At 44.4% G+C, this 23258-nt stretch overlaps 1 protein-coding gene across 1 annotated transcript in view; it reads right to left on the reverse strand.

Annotated features, from left to right (window-relative positions):
- Positions 1–5187: 5187 nt before the first annotated feature.
- Positions 5188–23258, reverse strand: part of KCNK10 (potassium two pore domain channel subfamily K member 10) — a gene marked incomplete at both ends in the record, with an annotated part of 143870 nt that continues 125799 nt past the window's right edge. The window contains 3 exons of the mRNA XM_080707368.1: positions 5188–5808; positions 8141–8283; positions 11932–12118. Coding sequence (XP_080563494.1) covers positions 5188–5808; positions 8141–8283; positions 11932–12118 — 951 coding nt within the window. The remainder of the gene's footprint in view (positions 5809–8140; positions 8284–11931; positions 12119–23258) is intronic.

Genomic DNA, 23258 nt, shown 5'->3' on the forward strand with positions numbered 1-23258 from the left:
TGGTGGTCAAGGAGAGGTTTTGTAGTTACCCTCTCCACACAGGCCTGCTGATGGATGGAACAGATGTCCTCTCAAGTAGATTATTTTTTTAATGTACAAGGAACTCTTTGAGATTTTTCACTTAAGAACCAAGAACACAGAGAAGACTCCAAATCTCAGGCACCTGTGAAAATAATTATTTTCAGTAAAATCAGAGACGCCTCTCTTCTCAATGCCGCTGGACTGATATCCTATGACCCACAGGCTGCCCTGGGAGGGCCAAGGTTTACATGAAGCGTGGAAGGGGGCAGGAGGTTAACGAAATTGAAAAGCTACCACACCTGGACAGAGTACAGGGCTTTATTTAGAGCCACGTAATTAGCACGTTATTCCAGAATGTTCGTATGTGGAATTGACAGCATCCACGATGCTGAATTAGAGTAGCTTCTGCTTCAGAGAGTTACACTTTTCTCTTTTAAGGCCGTACCTAGCTAGCTCTTACTCTGCATGACTCAGCCACCGCCTCAGCACCCGGCTGCATGGTTGGCATCGTAACAGCAAGAATAGCCCCACTTGAGAGAGTCCCTCTGTTGGTCTCCCCGCGCGTCTTCCTGTGGTTCAGAGACCGCAGCACCTGCTGGATGACTCAGATTCTCACACCCAATCCACTGAGTCCAAACCTGCCCCGCCCAAGCCCTGCTCATAAGCTCACTAATCCCCCAAACCAACCAAGCATACACATAGACACACACACACAGCAGTGGCTTAGCTTGGAAGTGATATCATCTCAGGGGGAGGCAAGGGGGCAGTTTGCTAATGTTTAGCACAACTAAGACTTTCAGCAAGAAATGGTCCCCATGGAACTCAAAGCAGCTATACTCCCCCGCCGTGTGTGTGTGTGTGTGTGTGTGTGTGTGTGTGTGTGTGAGAGAGAGAGAGAGAGAGAGAGAGAGAGAGAGAGAGAGAGAGAAGGGGAGGGGAGGGGAGGGGAGGGGAGGGGAGGGGAGGGAAGAGAAGAGAAGAGAAGAGAAGAGAAGAGAAGAGAAGAGAAGAGAAATATATGAAGTAACAAAAGGGAACTTTTAATACAACTGACCACAAATAGTAATGCCTTAAAATTCTTCAACTGGTCCCAACATCCTACAAAACAATGCCCACATAGCATGCACACTCTGGTGAAATGTACTGCTGCAATCTAAGGGAGGATGGTTTGAGACTACACAGAGCACAATCCTAATTTTTTGAATACCAGTCTCCCAAACACATCTGGTTTCCATCGATCACCCAGGAAATAAATTCCCAAAGGAAACACTGAACTCCCACCTTGATTTAAAACAGTGGGACCATACCAGGCGTGGTGGCACATGCTTGTAATCCCAGCATTCGGGAGGCTGAGACGGGAGGATCGCAGTTTGAGGGCAGCCCCAGCTACTTAGTGAGACCCTTTGAAGCTCACTGAGACCCTGTTTCAAAATAAAGAATAAAAAATAGGGCTGGGGGTATAGCTCGGAGGTAGAATGCCCCTGGGTTCCATCCCCAGTGCCCAAAAAATAAAAATAAAAATGGCGGGACCATAAATCAGTAATTACAAATCCAATTTATAATTAATATATTTAACTCATGGACTGGGGAAGTAGTCATTAGAGAACTTATGAAAAGGGCCCTTGACGCTCCCTTCATGAGCAGGTAAGGTACAAGGAACGTGAGCAAGCCTGTGCCCACGACCACGGGCTGTGACTTGTGGAGCACAGAGTACTCTAGGCACCTGGAGGCCACGGACGCCCCTCATGCCCTACACACCCCACTAAACAATCCCACCTCCAAAGTGACAACTTATGGGAGTCATTATTGGGCTGAGACTGGAAATTGTCCCTGTGCTCTCCTAAAGCTCCAAATATGTTTTGAGAGAGAAATTCAATACCCAACTGCCACGCCTGGTAAAGCAAAGGACACTGCCCACCGGAGAAGTGTGCTCTTTCTGTGTGCACTGCAGAACACTTATTCCAGGTTTATGGTGGAGTGGGAGTGCAGACGGTGCCGATGCATGTAGAACATGTAGTATCCTTATCATGGGTGTTCTATGTGCTATTTGGCCCCATCTCTGAAAAGATAACATTCCTAACTTAAAAACAATGGGCTCCTTAGATCTTAGGGTATACACATGAAGAGGCACCCAACCTCTTGTTCCCTCTCAGCTGCTCCTTTGGAGAGTACTCTCTAGCTCTCAAAATACTGTGCCCACATATTTAGCAAATCCATCTCCATGGGGTTATAGCAAAGATTTCTACACTCCCAACTGAAAGCTGTTTTTGATGCTCTGTATCACTGTGATTTGGCCCTTTGGAGAAGCATCTATGTTCACACCAACACATGCAACCTGTTCCATTTGGTAGAGTATGCAACTTCGTGCTCTGAACTGTTTTATTCCTGTTGTATGCAAAGTTCCTGCAAGGTAAGCAAGTAAAGTGCAAAAGAGTGCTTTCAAAGGGCATTTTTAACAATATGGAAAAAGTGCCATATACAGTATTTTTAAAACCAAACCTAAACTGAGTGTACAGCAGATATCTCCAAGGGCAACGCTGGAGGCCACATTTACACAAAGACCCCTGCCCTCTTGGGGGTAAAGATTTCTCTGTATCTTCCTTAATCTTCATAAACTGTATTCATGGGCACACAACACACACACACACACACACACACACACACACACACACACTCACAAGGGAGCAGGACAAGACACTGTAGGAAAGTTGAAAGCAGACTTTGGTCATACTTTGAGTACCAGATCAGCCACCTTCTTGCTGTGTGCCATTGGGTAAGTTACCTAGCTTCCCTGAGGCTCCATGTATCATCTCTATCATGGTTTTACAAATACTTCTCGCATAGTATCTTGAGATGCAGTGAGCTGATGTCCACAAAGTGCCTGATCCAGTGCCTGGCCCGCAGAGAGATGACAAGAGCCTTTTTGCCAGATTGAGCCACAGGCCCTACAATTTTAACACACTACTCTAAAGAGGTACCGAGGTATTATAGGGTGGAAACCCAAATGAATGAGGCCATGGACAGGTTAATCAGGAAACTTCAACTCAGAATAAGAAAGTCCCAACTATCTACTTGATTGATTGCTTATAACATATTAGGTTATAATCATTACCATGGAATGATTTCCATAGTAAAAACCAAAATCCACACCAGCATAGGCACGATTTCCCCAATGCCTACTAAGTATCATTCAGACATAGATGTCACCAGCCAGACTCAGCTCTGGCCCAGTGGAGGAGAGCTAACCCAAACCTACCCTTAAGAATGAAAAGACAGGAAGAGCCACACCAGGGTGGATTTTTAGTTGGCTTCTTCTCAGAACTTTACTGACGCCAGAACGATACCAAGATCCTAAAGGTTTGGGGGGCTGGGAGAGGGGAACTTCCTGTGCTCTAGGCAGGGAAAACTGTGCATTTGTGGGAAATAAGCCAGGAAGGGTCTTCTATGGTACCAATGGCCAAGGCTTAAATCAAGCAAGATTTTCTTTCCCCTGGAAGTCAAATGGTGTTTGGAAGCTTCCCCTTGTGCTGTGATCTTTTGGTAAATCCACTCTGTGAATTAGTTACATAAAAGCCCATGAAATTTCCAACAAGTACTGAGCCTGTCAGGCTCATACCCAATAACTTCCTAGTATGTCCAGATCGACATTCTTAAGTATGTGGCCCAAATAGCTGTCTTTGAACCAGTATAGTGGACAGCCAATTAGAATGCAAACTGAGGCACACACAGGATAATAGCCTCATATTTTCCTTTTCTGATAGAAATCTATTTTCAAAGCCTCTGACTAGCCAGACCCCCTCTTTCCTTCACTGAATGATCATAATTATCACGTGATGATAATTATTGTTAGTCTAGAGACAATCACAGGCGTGCTCCAATTTTTGTGAATAACAGGTAGGAGAAAAAGAAGAAAAAAAAATGATGCTTCCAGAATAAAGGAGTAGCCAAACATAAAAATCAAACGAAAGTTTAAACACTTCTATTAAGTATCAGTTTTTAAATAGCATTAATGGCACTTTAAGCTGAAAGCAATTTAAACATTTCAATCTTACTATACAAGGGGTGGCTGAGGGATTCGTTTTCCTTTTGTTTGGGAGTAGCAAGATTGGATCTCATGACTATGTCTACCCTAAGACACCCCAAGGGACAAAAAGTCCTGAGATGGAAGGATGCCACGGTCCCTCCTCGGTATGTCTCAGAAATGCAGGAGGTCTACTTTTGTAAAAAAAAAAAAAAAAAAAAACTTAGAGTGGGCTAGACAAAACAGCAAGCCACTGGCATCATGCAAGGCAAAAGTTTTGGTATTTTTGCCCTTATCAAAACAAGTTATAACCGAGAAGTTCCAGTAGAAAAGTGAACGTGGACATTTCAAAATCAGTTTATTTTCACCATCACACCCACTGAGAAAAATGCACGATTGGCCTCTATAACCATGCAGTGGCTGAGGCTGAATATCCACCAGTGCTTGTAAGTTCACTCGGACTACCCGCCCCCAGGAGAAGGACGCAACTCCATAGGCATCCGTCCTTGACTAAGGTGATAGCCACAGTGTGATGTGTTTGTGGGCGTTTTTTTTTTTCTTTCTTTTGTAATGAGAAAAGCAATTGCACCTTTTAATACGTGTGCTCTGATTTGCTGCTTCCAACAAATTCCAGGTGTGCTTAGGTCCGGTGGACATTCATTCGGAGCTTAGACAGAGTAGGTATTATGCACTGAACAGTTTGTATCAAAATTCAAGCTCAGAGCACATGCAAACATGTGAGCTCTACATACAGTTACCAATTCGGCAGCAAACAGGTCTCCCTCCTGCACATGACAGCTCTGGAGGTTCAGGAAAGGAGACTCCATTAAAAAGACACACCCGTTCCTTCCGGAGGCTGGTGCCAGCACGGACCTCCCCTTTACTATGCGCTCAAAGCGCCCTGGGTGTCCCGCGGCTGCTATTTGAAACAAGATTCTTGTTCTTTGACTCATTTTGGCAGAGCAAGCTTTCTGTCATTTATGGCACAGTGAAATATATTCTTCGATGCTATGTAATTTTGGACTAACAAGAAGTCTGTTTAAGGCACGTGTCTCAGTGTGAATATATATATATATATGTATATTTAGAAAAAAAAAAAAAAAAGACCACACAAACTCTTAGTCGGAGTCCAGTGTCTCTAACATTTAGTTTCTGTCTTCAAGTAGCACGTTGTTCTCAAGCTCCCTGTCTTTGGTGTCTGTGGGTAGCATGCCGTTCTCCAGCTCGGCATGCTGCTGAATACACTCTGTCAGCATGGCCGTGCTGGAGTTGTCCGAGTTACACATCTTTTCCGTCTCCTCCTCTTTCTTCTCTTCGTCCAGGGAGTAGTTCCGGAAGGTCTTATAGATCTTCTGCACATCCTCGGGCAAGGTCTTTTTGAGGTCCTTGTTTTTCCTCTTGGTGAGTTTGGAGGTGGACCCAAACTTGTTGATGATGTTGTCCTCAGAGGCGCCCTGCCCGTGTTTGTTGAGCTGTTCTGACCCCTTAAGGCGCAGGTTGTTGGGACGGTTATTGATGCTCTCCTGGGAGGAGGCCTTGAAGCGGCCCGTATCCAGGGCGGCAAAGACAGAGCGCTTCTCGGGGGACAGCATGTCCAGCGAGTGGGCCCTCTGGTCCAGGCCCAGGCGCCGGCGCTCCATGCTGCGAATGGTGGCCGCCCGCTGAAGCTTGTCATGGATCTCGACACTCAGCCGCCGCCTGGTCTCCCGGAACTCGGCTGTCACATTGGCCTTCCATTCAGCTGCGTGGGCCTTGATCTCGCCGACCTGGCCAAGAGACAGAAGAGCAGCAACGCGCTGAGAAATTCCTCTCTGCCTGGCGCCTGCCAGTACCCACAGCCTTCTCTGTCCCTATGGGGAAGTCGTCTCTGGGGAGACCAGGGAGTGATGGAACAGGGAGACAGGGTCCCCAGGGAAAGGAAAGAGGCACCGTGCTACTTCCACCCCAGTTCTTTTCTGCCACCCAGATTCCCATCTTGAATTGGCTCCTGACGAATGTGGATCAAGGAGGAACCCCTGGGACGTCTGAGATTGGGAAACAGCGGCTGAAGGAGAGCAGACAGCATCGCGGAGGAGAGATCAATATCTGGGCTTCCAGCTGTGTTTCCACTTTCTGAAAAATTATATGGCCTCCTTCCTCCCACATTAGCTGGGATAATCACATCCATCTCACAGGGTTTCCTTCTTTACATAAAACAAGGAAATACACCTATCTCAGTCTTGGGCACAAAGCAGATGCTCCCTGAGCCCCTTGTCCTTCCCTGTTCTTCTTCCCTGTCTTCTACCTCTATCTGGGTAGGAAGATCAACCTTTTGTCTGGGACTGTCTGTTTTAAAACAGAGTTCAATACCTTAGGAACCCCCTAAGTCCTGGGCAAACTAGGATAGTTGTCGCCTTATATCTGGACCTTACTGTGACCTTATGCTATGGGCTTGCCTTGGCTGAAGCAGACCCACCAGGGCACCTGGTAACCAAATCTCTCAGGTTGGTTATGAAATTCGGAAATTTTTGAGAATTTTCAGAAAAGGAATTTGTTTTGCCAGAGCACAGAGACCATGCTTTCTTAGAAAGTGAGATTTAGCTGGGGATCAGCACCAAATCCCTTGGCTTTTAATCAACAGGGCAGACAGTACCCGTCCCATGCTTCCCTACAGAGATGAGCGACTCACAGATTTGCATTTAGGGAAGTCAATACTCGTGCCATTCTTTTTTGTTTTGCTGATCTTCAGCAGGTCAGCTAACCATCTGGGGAATCAGACTAGAAATTGTATTGACAGTGTTTATGCAAGTCAGGAAAATTAACACATGGGCCCAGAAAGGACGGGCAAAGTTTCTCCTTCAGCCACTTATTCCTGGGGCACCTATACAGAACGGGCAGCTGCCCTCGAAGAAGAGGCTGTCCCTCTTGTGTTCTCTTTGGTTTTTCTGCTCTCTTTTCCTCTCTTTCACTCCTCCTTACCCCTTCTGTTCCTCTCTTTCTTATTTCTTTTCCTCTCTTTCTGGAAGAACTACAGGAACTTCCTTTCAATCACAAAATGAATGTCTCCCTTTTCTGTGTTCTTTCCTCGCCTTTGTGTAGGTTCTCGTCTAAGTCCGTGCGAGGCAGCAAAGACAGGGTGCTCCTGGCCACAGGGATAGATTTATCTCCGTGGATCTGCCAACTGGGGGACAGGGTGAAGGGGTAGTCTGGTGCTCACTTCCCCAGGGCTGGCTACCATTCCATGACCTCAGTCTAACGTGGACCAGAGAAGGAGCCGTGGTGTTCAGCTGCACCTCCTCACGGACCCCGAGACCTGCGCCTCCTAAGCCTTCCCATGTGTTCTGATAAGAGGCAACTTCATCCCTCCTTCATCCGTAGTCTACCTGAACTTTTTGTTTCTATTTTTGTTTTCTTTTTGCATTATCAATTTATTTGGGACTGCAGATTGATCCTAGAGGCTCCACCTGATTCCACCTCCAAGTTACATCTCCAGCCCTATTTTATTTTTTATTTTTTAATTTTAAAACAGGGTCTAAGTTGCTGAGAAGGTCACTAAATTGCTGAGGCTGGCCTCAAACCCATGATTCTCCTGTCTCAGCCTCCCAGGTGTGCACCAGCTTTTACATTTTTAAAAAATCAGTTGTTGTTAGCCGGGCGTGGTGGCGCACGCTTGTAACCCCCGCGCTTGGGAGGCAGAGACAGGAGGATCGCACAGGTTCGAAGCCAGCCACACGTGCTGGCTTAGGAGACCCTGTTTCCAAAATAAAAATGTAAAAATAGGTCTGGGAGTGTAGCCCGGAGGTAGAAGGGCTTCCAGGAACCCCAGTACCACAAAAAAAAAAAAAAATCAGTTGTTGTTTACTGGTCTTCCCAGGGTTTGTGGACTGTTTATTGAATCGCCATGTTTTCTTACCTGCCAAAGGGGGGGGGGGCTCTAGAAATAACTGTTAATCTATTTTTTTCAACCTGGCTTTGAAGTAATGATTCAAAAGGAAGCAGCCTTATGAGCCCTGTGCGGGCTCACACACACACAGTAGCCCATAGAACAGAGACAGGCAAGTCTTGACATGAGTTAATCTGATAGCAAGAATATTCATAGAATCTGGGAGGGGGTCCTACCTCTTCTTTTGTCTTTTTGGATAGAACCCGTAGCCAGTCTCCGATCATACTGAGAACAGCTGCGAAGTAGGCAAGGCCAACAAGGATCCAAAACCACACCAGGGGCTTATACCACTCCCGGTAGTTGATGCCAGCGTTTCCCCCTGAAAACAAGCAAATGTTACTTCGACCATGATCTAGACAGCGCTATTAGAGTCCACACAGTGGAGATGGTGGAGATGCTCTTCCACCGTCATGCAGCACTCGGCTATTTGTCTTGTCATGTACAAGAGGTAGTAGAGAGTGTGTCCCTCCCCCAAGGAGGCCCAACTTAGGGTTTAACTCCTTTGAATCTTGACAGCCAACCTCAACAGCTAGACCCAAGAAATATCAGTGGCCAAGTTAATCCACCTATTCTCAACCCGAGTATTTGTGATGAGTGACTTTTACCTAATACACCCCAGATCGGGCCAAGGTGTCATTTTAATAAAAATTAAATCTCAAAGATCCCAAAGGGTTCGGAACGCGAACCATTTCCATCTTAGGCTAACACTAATTTATCAAGAGATGAGTGGAATTGGGCATAATGGCATCATTAAGACTCTCATCTACACGAGAGTGATTCAGAGCAAAAAGATGATGTTTACATGATGCTAACCCAAAGGGTCAATAAAGCAGAGTAATTAAAATCACCAGAAGCTAGAACTAAAGGGGACCTCTGTGGCCAGCTAATCCCATTCCTTTATTTTTTAAATAAGGATCACAGTAAAAGTTCATCAAATCAGCCAGTTGCTTGAAGGTATTGACTAGCTGTTCCACTGAAAGGACTAGTCATTAATTGCAAGTAATTAGCCTATTTATTCTAGCCTTTCCCACAAGCGCAAGCATGGCAGAGGGCGGCCATGCAAAGCAAAGCTCCCAGCCCAGCCCAGCCCAGCCCACTCCCCCACAGAAGTGAAGGAGTTCCACCAGGCAACCGACAGCAGCCTGGTCCTCAGAAGCAGGCAGGGGCCGTTTCTAAGACGACAGATGTTAGCAGCGTGTCTGGAATCACAGTGTCAGGTGATGAGTGGCTGCCACGCTTTCTCACTGGGCCACTGTGGGAACCACATCTAACACCACTGAAACCATACTGTGCTCTGACTGCATTGATATTACTCTGGAGAGCCAGCTGGACAGATGCTACACACACACACACACACACACACACACACACACACACTCCTGGCTCTTCTCAATGTTCCCAGACTCATGGGACATTGCAGAGCCGGAGGCCTTGGCAGCTTCGTACCAGTTCTTTCTTAAAGTGAGAATTCCAAATACGGCTCCTGCACTTAGTGTCAAGTCCCCTTTGATTTGTTTTAGCTACCTATGCTTTGTCCCTGTAGGCAGCTCTCCCCTGCAGCTTCCTCTAGGATACAATCTGAGCTCCTACAACAATTAAGTGGCTCTTGAGGGTCCTATTGTTTGTGTGCTAGGCCAGAGTACCCCGTAGCTTTCTTTCTTCTTTGGGCTGAGAGTAAATGTTGACCTTTTCAAGTCACTAGTGCCCACTAGGGTGCGCTAGCAAACAACACAGTAAACAGCCTTTTTAGAATCCTTCCATCAGCTGACAGCTTGGAATCGAAGCTCTGTGTGTGTTTCCAGATTGGGATACAAAACACTGCGTATCGCTGGGCTGTCCCGAAGTGGGTTATCTACAGATAAGCCAGCAATCAATCCCGTGTGATCCATGTTCCAGTTATATTTCTATCAGAGTTGACACTACGTCAGATCACAACAGCCACTCACTCTCGGTCCTGAATCTTTTTAATGATTGGGCAGCCTTCCCTGTCACTCTTTGAATATAGTTGACCCTCCTTATCTGCTGATTCTGCATCCACGGATTCAACCAAAGTGCATCAAAGATATCCAAAAAGTACTTGCATCTTTACTAACAATATAGGCTTTTATCCTTTTTATTATTCCCTAAACAAGATAGCATAGCAATTATTTACATCGCATTTACATTGTATGAGGCATTACAAATCATTTCATTATGATTTAAAGTATATGGAGGGGATGCTCATATAGCAAGTGTGAGTACTATGCCATTTTACATAAGGAACTGGAGCATCTTGCAGGGGTCCTGGAAGCAAGATCCTGGGAATACAGAGAGATGGCTGCATTAACAAAAATAGGGACAAAACTTCCAGACTTTGAAGGCATGCATTCTCCATATTGGTCTATGTATGCTCTAGAAACTAGAACTAGGACCTAGTTTAATTACAATCAGCACTATGAATAAGAGATTGCAACCTAGAGAAACAAAGAAATATGGCTCTGTAACCTCGACTGAGTTTTCCCAGGGAGCAGCTATAGATGCTGCTAAGGAGTTGGCCTGAGTACACCAACCTTTGTTCCTCTGAGTTTCTCTCTGTGGTTTATCACTAGAGCTCAGGGTCTCTAATCAAACAGCAATGGTTAAGTGCTGTGCACAAGGAAAGACTGATGGGGTCCTAGGTCCAGGGTTTTCTGTAAATAATTTTTAATCACGTTGGCTCTGCAATTCTTCATCTACAGTCCAGAAAAGAGGTAAGTGGGGAAACATACTACAATTTTTAGAAAGTGGGCATCCATCTTCAACTGTCCAGTGGGAAGCTGCTAAACCACCCTGCCCATCATCTGTGTTACAGAATTGACATGGAGGCACTGTTCTCCTGTTGACGAGCCTCCAACATCCCTTAAAGAAGTTCCTGTTCATCAGGTTCCCAGAGACCAAATCTGGGTCCTCTTTGCCCCATGGAGAAACCAAGGCACTGCCGGGATCACACGCCAGAGAACAGCCTGCCTGGGAGTTCAGGCTGCAGATTCACCAGGAAGTGGCCACAGAGGCACACATACAAGTACGTACGTGCGCACACACACACACACACACACACACGCGTATACACATCCTATCCAAACATTTCAAATGTAAGAATTGTTTCATCAAAGTGTTACTTCTCCAAGTAGAAAATGACCAATTATCTGAACTCCTAGAACTATCCCTGCAAGGAAGTAGAAGAAGGATTAAGAGACTTCCTTTCGTCCCTGCCTTTCTACTATATTTTGGGAAAGAGCAATAGTTGTACAAGTCAAATTTCATTCTCAAGCTTCCTGTTGTTAGGTAGAATTGGCAGCAGTTTTATTTAACCTCTTTAAACAGAGTTCATTGCCATTTTTGCAGTGAGGACTATTGCATTTCTATACATTTATGTAGAATCCATTAGATTATATTCCTTCTGGAAAGTACTCATCTCCTGGGAGTCACCAAAGTTCCATATTTTGCATATGGGCATCCCCGGGGCAACTTCTGCAGAGACTACAGCCCTCGCCTCAGTATCCAGAAGCCTAACCTGCAAGTCACTGCAGGCCGGCTTCTATGCTAACTTCTTCCAAGTTCCATACAGATTTACCCTCTGCTAATAGGGCTTTTTATCAATTGATTCAAGACCCTCAACAGAATGGAGGAGATCAAAAATCAGGGAGAAATTCTTTTCACTTGTGGACAATGCATGTGATGACAAGGGCACGAATGTCTGAATGTCCGGAGGAGGAAGGGGCTGGCTTTCTTTTCATGGCAGAAAGACAAAAACCCAAACCTTCTGCTGTTTATCTCACATTGAACTAGGGGCTTGAAATGAGCCTGCGCACAGCGTGGTGGCATGGAGTCATTTGCATTTTTGTTTCTTTCATAAATATCTGTGACTGTGATTTTGAAAAGCACAACCAACAGGTGACTCCCCCCAACCAGGACCGACCCCAGCGGCTGTGATGCCCAAAGTGCTTACCTGCCACAAAATCACCAAATCCCACCGTGGTCAGAGTGACCACCACAAAATAAATGGACTCCAAGGCTGTCCATCCCTCGATATATTTAAAAATGACAGCGGGGATCGTCACAAACACCACGCAGCCGGCCAAGATGAACAGGATGGTGGAGATGACCCGGATCTTGGTCTGACTCACTTGCTTTTTCTAGGAAGAGCAAAGGAGAGCGACAGGCACGGTCAGCGGTATTACCCTGGCTAGAGTCAGGAGACGGGTGCACAGGAAAAGGTATCAGGTTTTTCACCTTTCTTCAGCCATGGACTGCTTTGTAGAAATCTGATGAGAGCTGTGGAGTGGGAACAGGCATACACACAGGAGTTTTCAGGTGGTCTAGGAGAATTGGGGCCCCTCAAAGTCTACTGGGGCCACCACGCCAAGAAAACCTGCTTAGCTCATGCTTTGAATATTCTCCGTGTGATTCCACGCCTGCTTCTCGCTAGTTCCAAGTGCTGATTTCTCACTTCTTCATTAGTGTAATTATTTTCCAAGAAGCGCTTGCTGCCACTTGGCACGTGGTATGACCGGCCCTGCACTGGGAAGCCGGGATCGGCGCTCTGCGCACAACTAGCAGCAATCGATCTGCACCTAGTTTTCCCGTGACCCAAATGGCTCATTAGAAGTAGTAGAATCCTTGCCAACACCCTGCACCTACCCACTCTATGCCCCCCCACACACACACACACATAAAATTCCTTGGATCAGGTCAAAGTGTCTGAATGGAGAACACAGCCATCCTCCTCTGTGACAGATTCCAGCCATGCACTGGTGTATTTCTGCACCCTCCTTCCTGAGGAGGTTGTACATTTGTAACACACTTTTGTCTTAGGGCACAGTGGTCTGAGCTGGAGCTGAGGTCGTATGCTCACTGGCTAATATTACCCATTAGAGACAGTACGGGAGTCAGAATGATAGAGTCAAACGGGGCAATTGGAGTTGCATCTCTTGCCACCTTTTAGAAGAGTGATCAGTGGAGGTGGTAAAAAAAAAATGCACTGAGAGAGGGAGAATTGGGCTGATACAGGAGCAACTAATTCATGCCAGTGGAGTGAGAGGTGGACAGGAAACACCTGTGGTGAGCAGCTCACACACAGAAGATAACACCGTACCGCCTTTTGGAGGAATTATCCTTTAGGTCTTTCCCAGACTCCCAGAACTGGCACTGAGGATTGCCACATGCTCTCACAAATATATGAAATAATATGTTTAATACCAGAGCACATAGCTTGTCTACACTGCCTAGGCTGATTTTAAGCAAAAACACACTGTGCTCAAGTCCATCGATATAGGAAATATTTTTTCTTCCCTGCAAAGAATTAAAATCAGAGTATTATAGTGATACCTGCATATTCATGTTTAAAGCGGCACAATTCACAATACCTAATTTGGTTATTAGGAACCAGCATGTCTATCGACAGATGAATGTATAATAGAGACGTTGAATATAAGCACATTGGAATTTCACTCAGTCATAAAGTACAGCAAAGTGATGTCATTTACAGGAAAATGGATGGAACTGAGAATGTTAAGGTGAGATCAGCCAGTCACAAAAGTTCAAGGGTTGAGTGCTTTCTCTTTTATGTGGAAGCTAGAGAGGAAGTAGGAAATGAAACGTACTTCGGATAATTGAGGAAAAGACCTGTACAATAGTAAAAGAAAGACAGGGAAGGAGAGAGAAGGAGAGGGGGAAAGGAAGAACTGGTGAAGGAAACAGTTCAAGTTATGTATGAAGGCATCACGACCAACCTAGCTGATCTGTATGGGAGGGCTGGGTAGAGGGGTGGACCCGAAGGGAGTCACACCAAGACCTGCGTGTATGTTTGTTCATGTGACTTTCAACCTCACTCTGATGTATAATTACAGAGTATCCATAAAATCATAACAAACCTTAGTTATTATGCTTCTTGATATAAATATTACAGACAGACCGGTATGTAATTTTAAGAGCATGCTAAAATATGATTTCTATGAGTGTCGCTGTCTGCCTCCCAATCACTGCTTTCTGGTGAGTCAGAAAACAAAGAATCCAGAGCACAGAAAGGCCTTTGCATTTGTACCCTGCATCATACTGATGCAAAACAGAAGCCAAGAGGGGTTAAGGGACTCGCATAAAATGCTGCTGCTAATCTAGATTAGAATCCTGCTGTGATTAACTCTCTGCCCTGTGTTTAATGATGGAAATGGCTTTTTGAGTTATTCAACAATTCAGCAGCTCAAAGGCAATTGCCAAAGTTGTCCTCCACTGACACAAGACACCAGAGTCACTGCCACTGAGGAACAGGACACTGTGTGTCCCTTCTGGGAAGGGAGACTGAGAATAAAAGCCAGTCCCAGGCAATCTGTCCAGGAAAGTCTAAGGAAATATAAGGGAAAGTCCCTGCTCTGGCTCCCATGAGGGTACTCAGTGTATACACCGGGATCTGTCCTCTTCTATTGTCCCCTCCTTATAGCCTCAAAAAAAAAGAAAGAAAGAAGGAAAGAAAGAAAGAAAGAAAGAAAGAAAGAAAGAAAGAAAGAAAGAAAGAAAGAAAGAAAAAATGGTGGTGCATGTTTGTAATCCCAGTATTTGGGAGGCTAAGACAGGAGGGTCACAGGCTTACAACCAGCCTTAGCTACTTAGTGAGGTCCTCTGCACCTTAGTGAGACTCTGTTTCAAAATAAAAAATAAAATAGGGCTGGGGTGTAGCTTGGAGTTAGAATGCCCCTGGGTTCAATCCCCAGCCCCCTCCCCCCAAAATTATAACCTACGGATATTATTAAATCTACATGTGAAAATACGGAGTTTTGGGCCACACATGCAAGTATCATGACAAGATAAATTACCCAAGAAACCATGGGAAATGTTTGGCACATTTTATGAAGTTCCACAGAGTATATTAAAAGGAGGGCTTTGAGGATACATTTGAGCCCCTTGAAAACCCAGGAACTTATTAGTCTAGTTCTGTTCATAGACATGCATGAAAAGTCCAAAGCCCAAAAGGAGATTTCACTGTCGATTATTAAGTTCATTTAATTGCTGGTAATGGGAACATCAACTCCCCCTCTATAAATCGTCCTCCTCAGATGCCTAATGAAATTAAAGTGAATTAAATGTTTGTGAGACGCTTGTTAAGTCATAAATTAGGACGTGAATGCAATTGCCATCTAAATGAGGATGGGTTTGGCAAAGAAGAACAGCATGTATGTAGGAAGCTGGAGATCTGCCCGGGCTTCCCGAGATGGGCAAAGAGAGATGGGGATGGGCAGGAGGGGCTTTGTTCTTTGCTTGGTGCAAGAGAAAGTGGTGTATAACAAAGGTTACATGGAAGTGTCTTCGTTGCGTGGTCTGCTGGAGAGTTTATTAGCAAGGTAAACATGTCTCCTCTGCTCTCTCCCCTAGCCTACCAGTGTGTTCTTGGGTTACTTGTTCCAAGTACCCAACCAAAGGTGATGCTCAGAAAATGATGGGAGCATTTAATGATTTGGAGGTATTTGGGGAACTTGGGAAATAAATATTGTGTGTGTGAGTGTGTGTGAGTGTGAGTGTGTGTGTGTGTGTGTGTGTGTGTGTGTGTGTAGGCGTCTGAAAATATGTGTATACTCATTCTCCATTATAAAAAGAAGAGGCGTGGGAGTAAGGTTTTATCAACAGCTGCTATTCTGGACATTGGTGTTTTCGCTACCCTCTGGATGTCAACAACAAAGCAGTTGCCTCCATTAAACAAGGAACCACACCTAGCATGTCCTGTGGTAACCTTTAGGTCTCTCATCCCCGCTAGATCTGCAACCATTTATTCCTATAGTAAAGCAATGTTTAAGAAGCCAAGGGGTAGACACTTCCTGAGACACTTCCTGTCCCCGCAACCGAGAGAGCAGTGTGCGCATTTAGTCTCTTCCTCAATAAAATAGAGATAAAAGGTGGGCGTGTATTGGTGCATGCCTGTGATCCCAGCACTTGGGAGGCTAAAACAGGATCACAAGTTGGAGGACAGTCTCAGCAACTTAGTGAGACCTTGTTTCAAAATAAAAATAAAATAAGGCTGGGGGTATAGCTAGGAGGTAGAATACCTTTGGGTTCAATCCCTAGAACCAATAGGGAAAAAAGGAGATAAGGAGATAAGAGAAGATAACCTCATAGGGTCCTTTGGAAGATTAAATGTGTGTAAAAGCTTCATGCACTGCCTGGGAAGTGCTCCTTCCGTGATTGTTCATAGGCATTTTAAACATAAAAGTTAAAGTCTCTCCTTGGGTGTAGGCAGTCCCAGATGTGGCGCTTGTCTCTGTTGCTGAGGAATGTCCCCTCACAACTGGCTTAGGATGCTCTCTGTTTAGCTGCAGGAAGTCACTGCCCCTACTCCATCCTGGATACATCATCTCTAATTACCTCATTTGCATTGGGGGGGAGGGGGAGGGCTCATTCTTCCTTAGTTCTTCCACGCCAGCTCCATATTAGGCGCTCAGACATGCTTAGCTCACAGTTTTGGAAACTTTTTTAAAATTGGCCTTTCAATTCATTTCCCCCTCATTTTGCATCAATGCTAAGAATGTCAGGAGCCAGCCACAGAGAAGCTCCCCCCTTCCCCACACCGGGGCCATGTTGTCCCCGCCTCTGCAGCCCCATGTCCCACGTGGCCGTGGAGCTGCTAGGCAAAATCATATTGCTGATTTGCCAGGGAGCAGAATAGCCAGATCTCAGAGAGCCGAGGTGTCCTTAGGCTGACGCAATCGCCATCTGGGGCGAGTTGGCTGGTGTGACATTTGGGCAGAAGCGCGGGGATGACTGTCTATTGCTGGCCCTGTCTTGTCTTCCCGTTTTGTCCATTGCTTAGAATAGAGGATGCGTTCTTCCCTGCTGCCTATACACAGAGCATTATGCAAAACGGTCTCCCAGGCCCCCGCTGGCGTTGACTGCAGGAATTTTTGAAGAACTCAAAATTCATCTCCGGGAGACTTTATTTAGCTGTCACAATTTTATATGTAATTATTCCGAGGAGCAAATGCGCACCCTAAACAGGAGAAAGGGAGCCAGCGCTCAGAACTCCCCTCTGAGAGAAGGACGGATGCTTTGGCAACTCGGCGGTCTTTACTTATTTCAGACCTCAGAGGGTGAGCCTCGTGTTCTGTTCCCACTGAGCAGACCACACTGCCTGTTGTGTTTACTTCCACAAAGCTATTTTAAAGAGTGTAATATACATATACATATACATGTATACATATACATGTATACATATACATATACATGTATACATATACATATACATGTATACATATACATATACATGTATACATATACAAATACATATACATATTTACTTATTTATTTCTATTCCTGTGTGGGCTGCATTTGTCATCTGATTTTCCCCCTCTTCCAGTACCTGCTCTTCTCTCATGATTCAGTGATTTCTTAGAATTCTGACATTAACAATCCACATTGTTTTGTCTGGCCGAGAACTATACTTTTTGGTGTGATTTTTTTTTAGCCAGGACACTGGAGATTTTATATTCAAAGGTACTGCAATAAGAATCCTCACACAGAAAGCTAGCTCTGCAGACAGAGGTCTAGTTGATGGTTGGCTCTGGCCAAAATGCAAACTCGTCACCATGGAAATACAACTGAACTGAGGATAATGTCTGGAAATGGAAAGATAATACCGACTATCTCACACAAGGATTGACTTTATTTTCTTATACTATGTTTTCTTCCAAGATTTCTTCCAAGGGTTCCACTTAGAACTAATGGTTTCAACATTGCCACCAAAGGCTAAGAAGTACTATAAACTTAAGAGAGCTTTTAAACGCTGTTTGCCTATAATCTTCATGGTGGAATACTCTAAATACACATTACTGAGAACAGTGTAGTAAAATCTCCATGGAGACTACTAAAAATGCCCCACTCAAAAGCTGAGTACACAAATGGACAATATTTCTATTTTTTTCAGCCTCTAATTCTGTGTCACGTTGCAACATATAACAGATTGGCCAATTCGGTACTGTGAAGTTTCACCACGCAAAGATTTGAGGAAGATGTCAGTATATACAATTAAATTGCATTTATCACTGGACTGGCAATGCAGGTGTACCTCAAATGGAGGTAAATTTAAATTTGCAAACAATAAAAATTCTTAGCTGTTCCACTCCAGGAAGACTTTAACTAAAGTCTTTGAAAGTTGGTGAGGGTTAAGGTTTTGCATTCAAAACTCAACTCGTTAATTCACTCACCACATAATTATGAAGAACTCTGATAGGTCAGGAAGTTGAAAGAGAGGGGAAAATTAAGCTTTTCCTTCATGCACAAAGTCTAGCAGTCCAGGGAAGGGCAGCAATTTCTGAGTTGAGTCTTTGGCTGGGAAGTCTTTGTGGTTGCCCACCGTGGTTCTGTCCTGATGGCCACTGAAGGCAAAGTTTAGCCCCCCCCCCAAGGCATTCAAGTGATACAGAAAATATCACCTGAGTGAGATGGTGGAGGAAAGAATAATATTCTCATAGCTCTGGTGTGTGCCAACCATGACGGATGATCTTTGGGTCTTTGTTGACCAAGCATTGAGAAGAGATGTCCCAGAGGCTGAAACAACCCCTAAGTAATCACATCATGTGTTGGAAACATTCAGACCATGCCTTAGGAGAAGAATGGTCTCTTTCTTTAGTTGAGATTTGAAAAGAAGGTCCATGGAAAGAAAAGGGGGATAAGGATACTTGCTAGCGAGCCCCATCAACTGAGTTACTCCTGGAGATCATGACAGATGCCTGCCCAGCTGCCCACCCATCCAAGCTCTATATTTATACTATGCAGATTTCAGTAACATAATGAACAATGTCCTTACCCCAAAATGGCCTCCCCACTCTTGCACACACAAGCATACAAGAACACTACAGCAGCAATATTACAGCTATAGATACTGGAGATGGGCTTGCTTCTCCTTCAACTGGCTAATAATTCTCAAGGTCATTGCTTGTTGGTTAGCAGTGCACCAAAGATAAGGAACAAGATTCCTCTGATAAATGCTCATTTCTCACTGTGAGGCTCCTGTCCTTTGACAGGAAGCTCCGCCTGGTGTAACACACATGGCCACTCAGCCCTTATTCATGAACTTTCTCTGTTCTTATTTTGAGAATGTGATGCTCCCAAGACATTGCTCTCAAGATGCACCCCTTGTAGACTCCTTTCAAATTCTAAGACTGACTACTGGGTATCTTTCCAAAAGAGACAGAAGTAGAGAACTAGAGTAATATATGCATACCCATGTTCATAGCAGCACAATTCATAATAGCCAAATTATGGACCCTACCTAGGTGTCCATCAACAGATAAATGGATCACAAAATTATGGGATACACATACAATGAAATTCTACTCAGCAACAGAAGAACAAAACTACGTCATTTGCAAGAAAATAGAGGGACCTGCAGAATATTGTGTTAAGTGAGAGTAGCCAGTCACAGAAAGTGAAGGGTCATATGTTTTCTCTAATATGTGCAAGCTGGGGAATAATTGGGATACAAGTGGGACTCCAGATAATGGAGGAGAAACCTCAGAAGAGACAGAGAAGTGGCCTAAGGAAAGGGGAGGAGGAAGAGTGAGATTCATTAATAGAATTACTACCATCAACTATGTGTACATATGTGATAATACCAATATTTATCTTAATACTCTGTATTGGGGAGGGGAAAGATGGAGAGGTGAGGGACTGTCAACATGATTTACATTATTATGATCTGAGACTGTAGTACACCAATAAATAACATTTTTTTTAATTTATTTTGTGGGTTTGGGGATGGAACCCAGGGGCATTTGACCTCCGATCTATGCCCCTGCCCTATTTTTTGTTCTTTATTTTGAAGCAGGGTCTCACTAAGTTGCAGAGGGCCTCACTAAGTAGCTGAGGCTGTCTGCAAACTGCGATCCTCCAGTCTCAGCCTCCCGAATGCTGGGATTACAAGCCTGCGCCACCACACCCACCCAGTTTAAATCATATTTTTAAAAATCTAGAGTTGCATTAGGAAACCCATCTGGCCACAGATATAAGCCATATTCTCCATTATTGTGGGAACATAGTAATCTTATGCTTCAATTCATCATCTTCTTTGTTTTATTTCTAATTGATTTAAAACTGGGGTGGGAAACAGAAAATTCTACTTATCAGATTCTTTCAAAGATTTATTGGATTCATACTCCTGGTGCCATGATTTTTTTTTTTTTTAGCAGAAAGAGTTGTGTCCAGCCTCTGAGTCACCTTGAGACATCTAACAGATTGGCCAGTTCAGTGCTCTGCTGGTCTCCTCATGCAAAGTTTTTAAGAAAGAGTTTGGATTATTCCGCTATGAAGGAGGAGAGAGGTCAGACCATCTGCTGCGCAGTGCATTCTCCCAAAAGGAAGGCAATTTTCCTTCTCTGAAGTATGGATGCTCACCAGGAAGGAACAAAAAATTAGAAAAGAAAAACAATGAGAATGAGATAACAACAACAGTAAGTCTGATGCTGAGAGTGTGCTCCTAAAATTAGGTATGAAATTGGGAAAGCCCTTAAGAATGCCTGAGCCCTGAGTGGAGTTACCTGTGAGGGGCAAGAAGCTTTCACAGGACCTTAGGAAAGTGGGAGAAACAGAGGTTGGAATCATGACGCAGCTACAAAGCTCGCTAGGTGAAGTAAAACGCTCACTCGCTCCTTCTGCTCACTGGAACCGGCATCCAAGGTGATCGGGAAGTGTGAGAAGGAAGAACGCTGTCATTGGCCCCCATCTCTCATGCTCAGGTAGGAGTAACTAGAAGAAAGGCATCTGCAAACTGGTGGGCTCCCCAGAGCAACCATCTGTAGGCCCAGGAATCAAGGTAAGTGAAAGACAGGCATGCGTTTTCTGTGGCCTTACTAATTTACCTGTTAGAAGAGGTGAAAAAAGCCCCCAAGATTAGCAAGATTGAGGTCAATACCTATGAAAATGCCTACGTATTATTGAGTGAATGATAAACAATACCCCCCATAGTTCCCTCCTCTCCTCTTCTCTTCCCTCCTATTTATTTATTTATTTATTTATTTATTTATTTATTTTTGGTGGTACTGGGGTTTCTGGAAGCCCTTCAACCTCCGGGCTACACTCCCAGACTTATTTTATTTTTTGAAACAGGCTCTCTTTAAGCCAGCGTGGCTGGCTTTGAACCTGCGCGATCCTCCTGTCTCTCCCTCCCAAGCACGGGGGATTACAAGCATGTACCACCACGCCCGGCCTTCTTCCTTCCTTTATAGACAAACACATTTAATGTAAGCATATAGGGATGCTTTTGTACCTAATACTACAAAGAATAATGAAATAAGCATTAAGAGATCTTATAGGGAATAGATTGTGAGCTAGAAGAAAAAAAAACCAATGAAATACAAGAAAAATTAAGAAAGTTTTAAAAAGAATAGTTTGGGAACATAATCAAGAAAAAATATCTTTAGGTATGAAAAGCAGAGATGGAACAATAGTTGAGGGATTAGAATTCTCCTGAAGGTATAAGATGGCTTCTCAGCTAAGCTTGTGCCAAATTGTTTCAGAGACAGAAATAAACTGGAGAGAAGAGAGAAAGAGCTATCCATGCACTTTCGGTCAGACTGGGAACAGAAAAGGTCATGAAGGAAGGGAATACGGCTTTGTAGAAAGCTGTACAAAGAGGAAGCATAAACTAAGAGGCCTACATTGCGCAAACTCAACAGAAACACCTAGAACTGAACATTTTTCTTAGCAAGGTATTTTCCCAGTCATGGATCAAATTGCATTGTATAACTTTTCTAGTCTTTCATTCAGTAAATATTTATCATGCATCTACTTTCTGTCAGATATTGAGTTGACTTCAGAACGGCCCCCAGGCTCACAGAGCTAGAGAAGCCAAGATGCACCCTGAACAAATCACACAAGCGAATATGGAATCATATCACTCCCTATGACAAGAAAAGACCCTGCCAAGTAAGAAAGCATCTGAAGGGGGCCTGAGGACACTGCTGAAGTATTTTTCATCAGAGTCCCCATGTTTATTGCCAGCACCTCAAGAATCCCCCCCACTGTAGTTACTGTAGCAGTGTTGTAACAAATGGTCTAAGATAAAGGCTTAGTACTGGAGAGAAATACTACCTTGCAAGGAGATGGAGGTAGTCACAGTGACCTTGGACTTTGCTTACAGGGGCTGCCTTCTGCTCCTGACCAAGTTCGCACTGATGGCCTCAGGAGCAGAATCCTGCAGGATTCTGAGACATCTGAGAGACTGGGCCTCAGTGAATCTCACCCTAGGTGCATACAAATGCCCCAGGGAAATTCCAGCTTGCAAGTTTGCATGGATTGTGGACAAATAAGTGAGTACCTAATTCATCTGCTTATTTACCTATTGTTCAAATACAGTTATTAAAGAGTAACATTGCTCTTTAGTTTGGTTAGAATAAATTTGGTTAGAATGACTAGTTGAAAAGCTATTCGGATCATTGAGCACATATGATAAATGCCTGTTTTTAGTTAGTTAGCACATATTTCCCTTTTAAAAGATTTGAGTTACATATAAACACTTGAAAAAGCTTAACATAATGATCCAAGTACAGTTTACCTTTTGTTAAGTTAGCTAAGCACAAGAAAGCTGGTGTGAACATCACAAGACTGTGAAGCTCCAGGGACACACCCTCCATAAGACGCAACAGTCAACAGTGGTCCACCCTCTGGTTTTATCACTGCAGATAACATCTTATTTAGAAAAATCACTCCCTTTTAAAAACATAGTTTTAGAATGCACTGTCCCTACAAAGTGTATAGCAGAGAGATGCATGCCTCATCTAAACGGTTTTTCACAGAAGACCAGAAACTGAGACCCTAAAGGCAAAAAAGAAAGAAAAAGGCATCCAGACCTCCTGATATTCACCTCATGTCGGAAGAACAATTAGAAAGTGGAATGGAACTGCTCCTGGTGGGGCTCCGCCTGCAGTCTGCAGTTAATGGCCATCTGTCATGCTGCTGTTAGAGATCACCAAGCCACACTACCTCCACATCCTCGTGGTGGAATTAAGCTCGGGAGGACACAGGAAATGGCACCTTTAGGGCACACTGGCTCTCCTTTCCATCCACCCACCACTTGAGCCCCCTTTTATAATCTAGTGAAAGATAGAGACCTCTTCCCAACAAAGAAGCTGAAAAAGCACCAGCTGCTCGCTCCCCCAGCCTCACCACGAGACCAGAAGCGCATGACCTGGGCTTCCCCAGCCCTAGAGACGGAAGTCTGACTCTGACCCATGTACTGGTGATGCAGACATGACAGGGATCCATGCTGAATTTTTCATTTGATGCTTTTTTAGGTTTTCC

The sequence above is a fragment of the Muscardinus avellanarius genome (assembly GCF_963383645.1).
Source record: "Muscardinus avellanarius genome assembly, chromosome: 12".
Lineage (NCBI taxonomy): Eukaryota > Metazoa > Chordata > Mammalia > Rodentia > Gliridae > Muscardinus > Muscardinus avellanarius.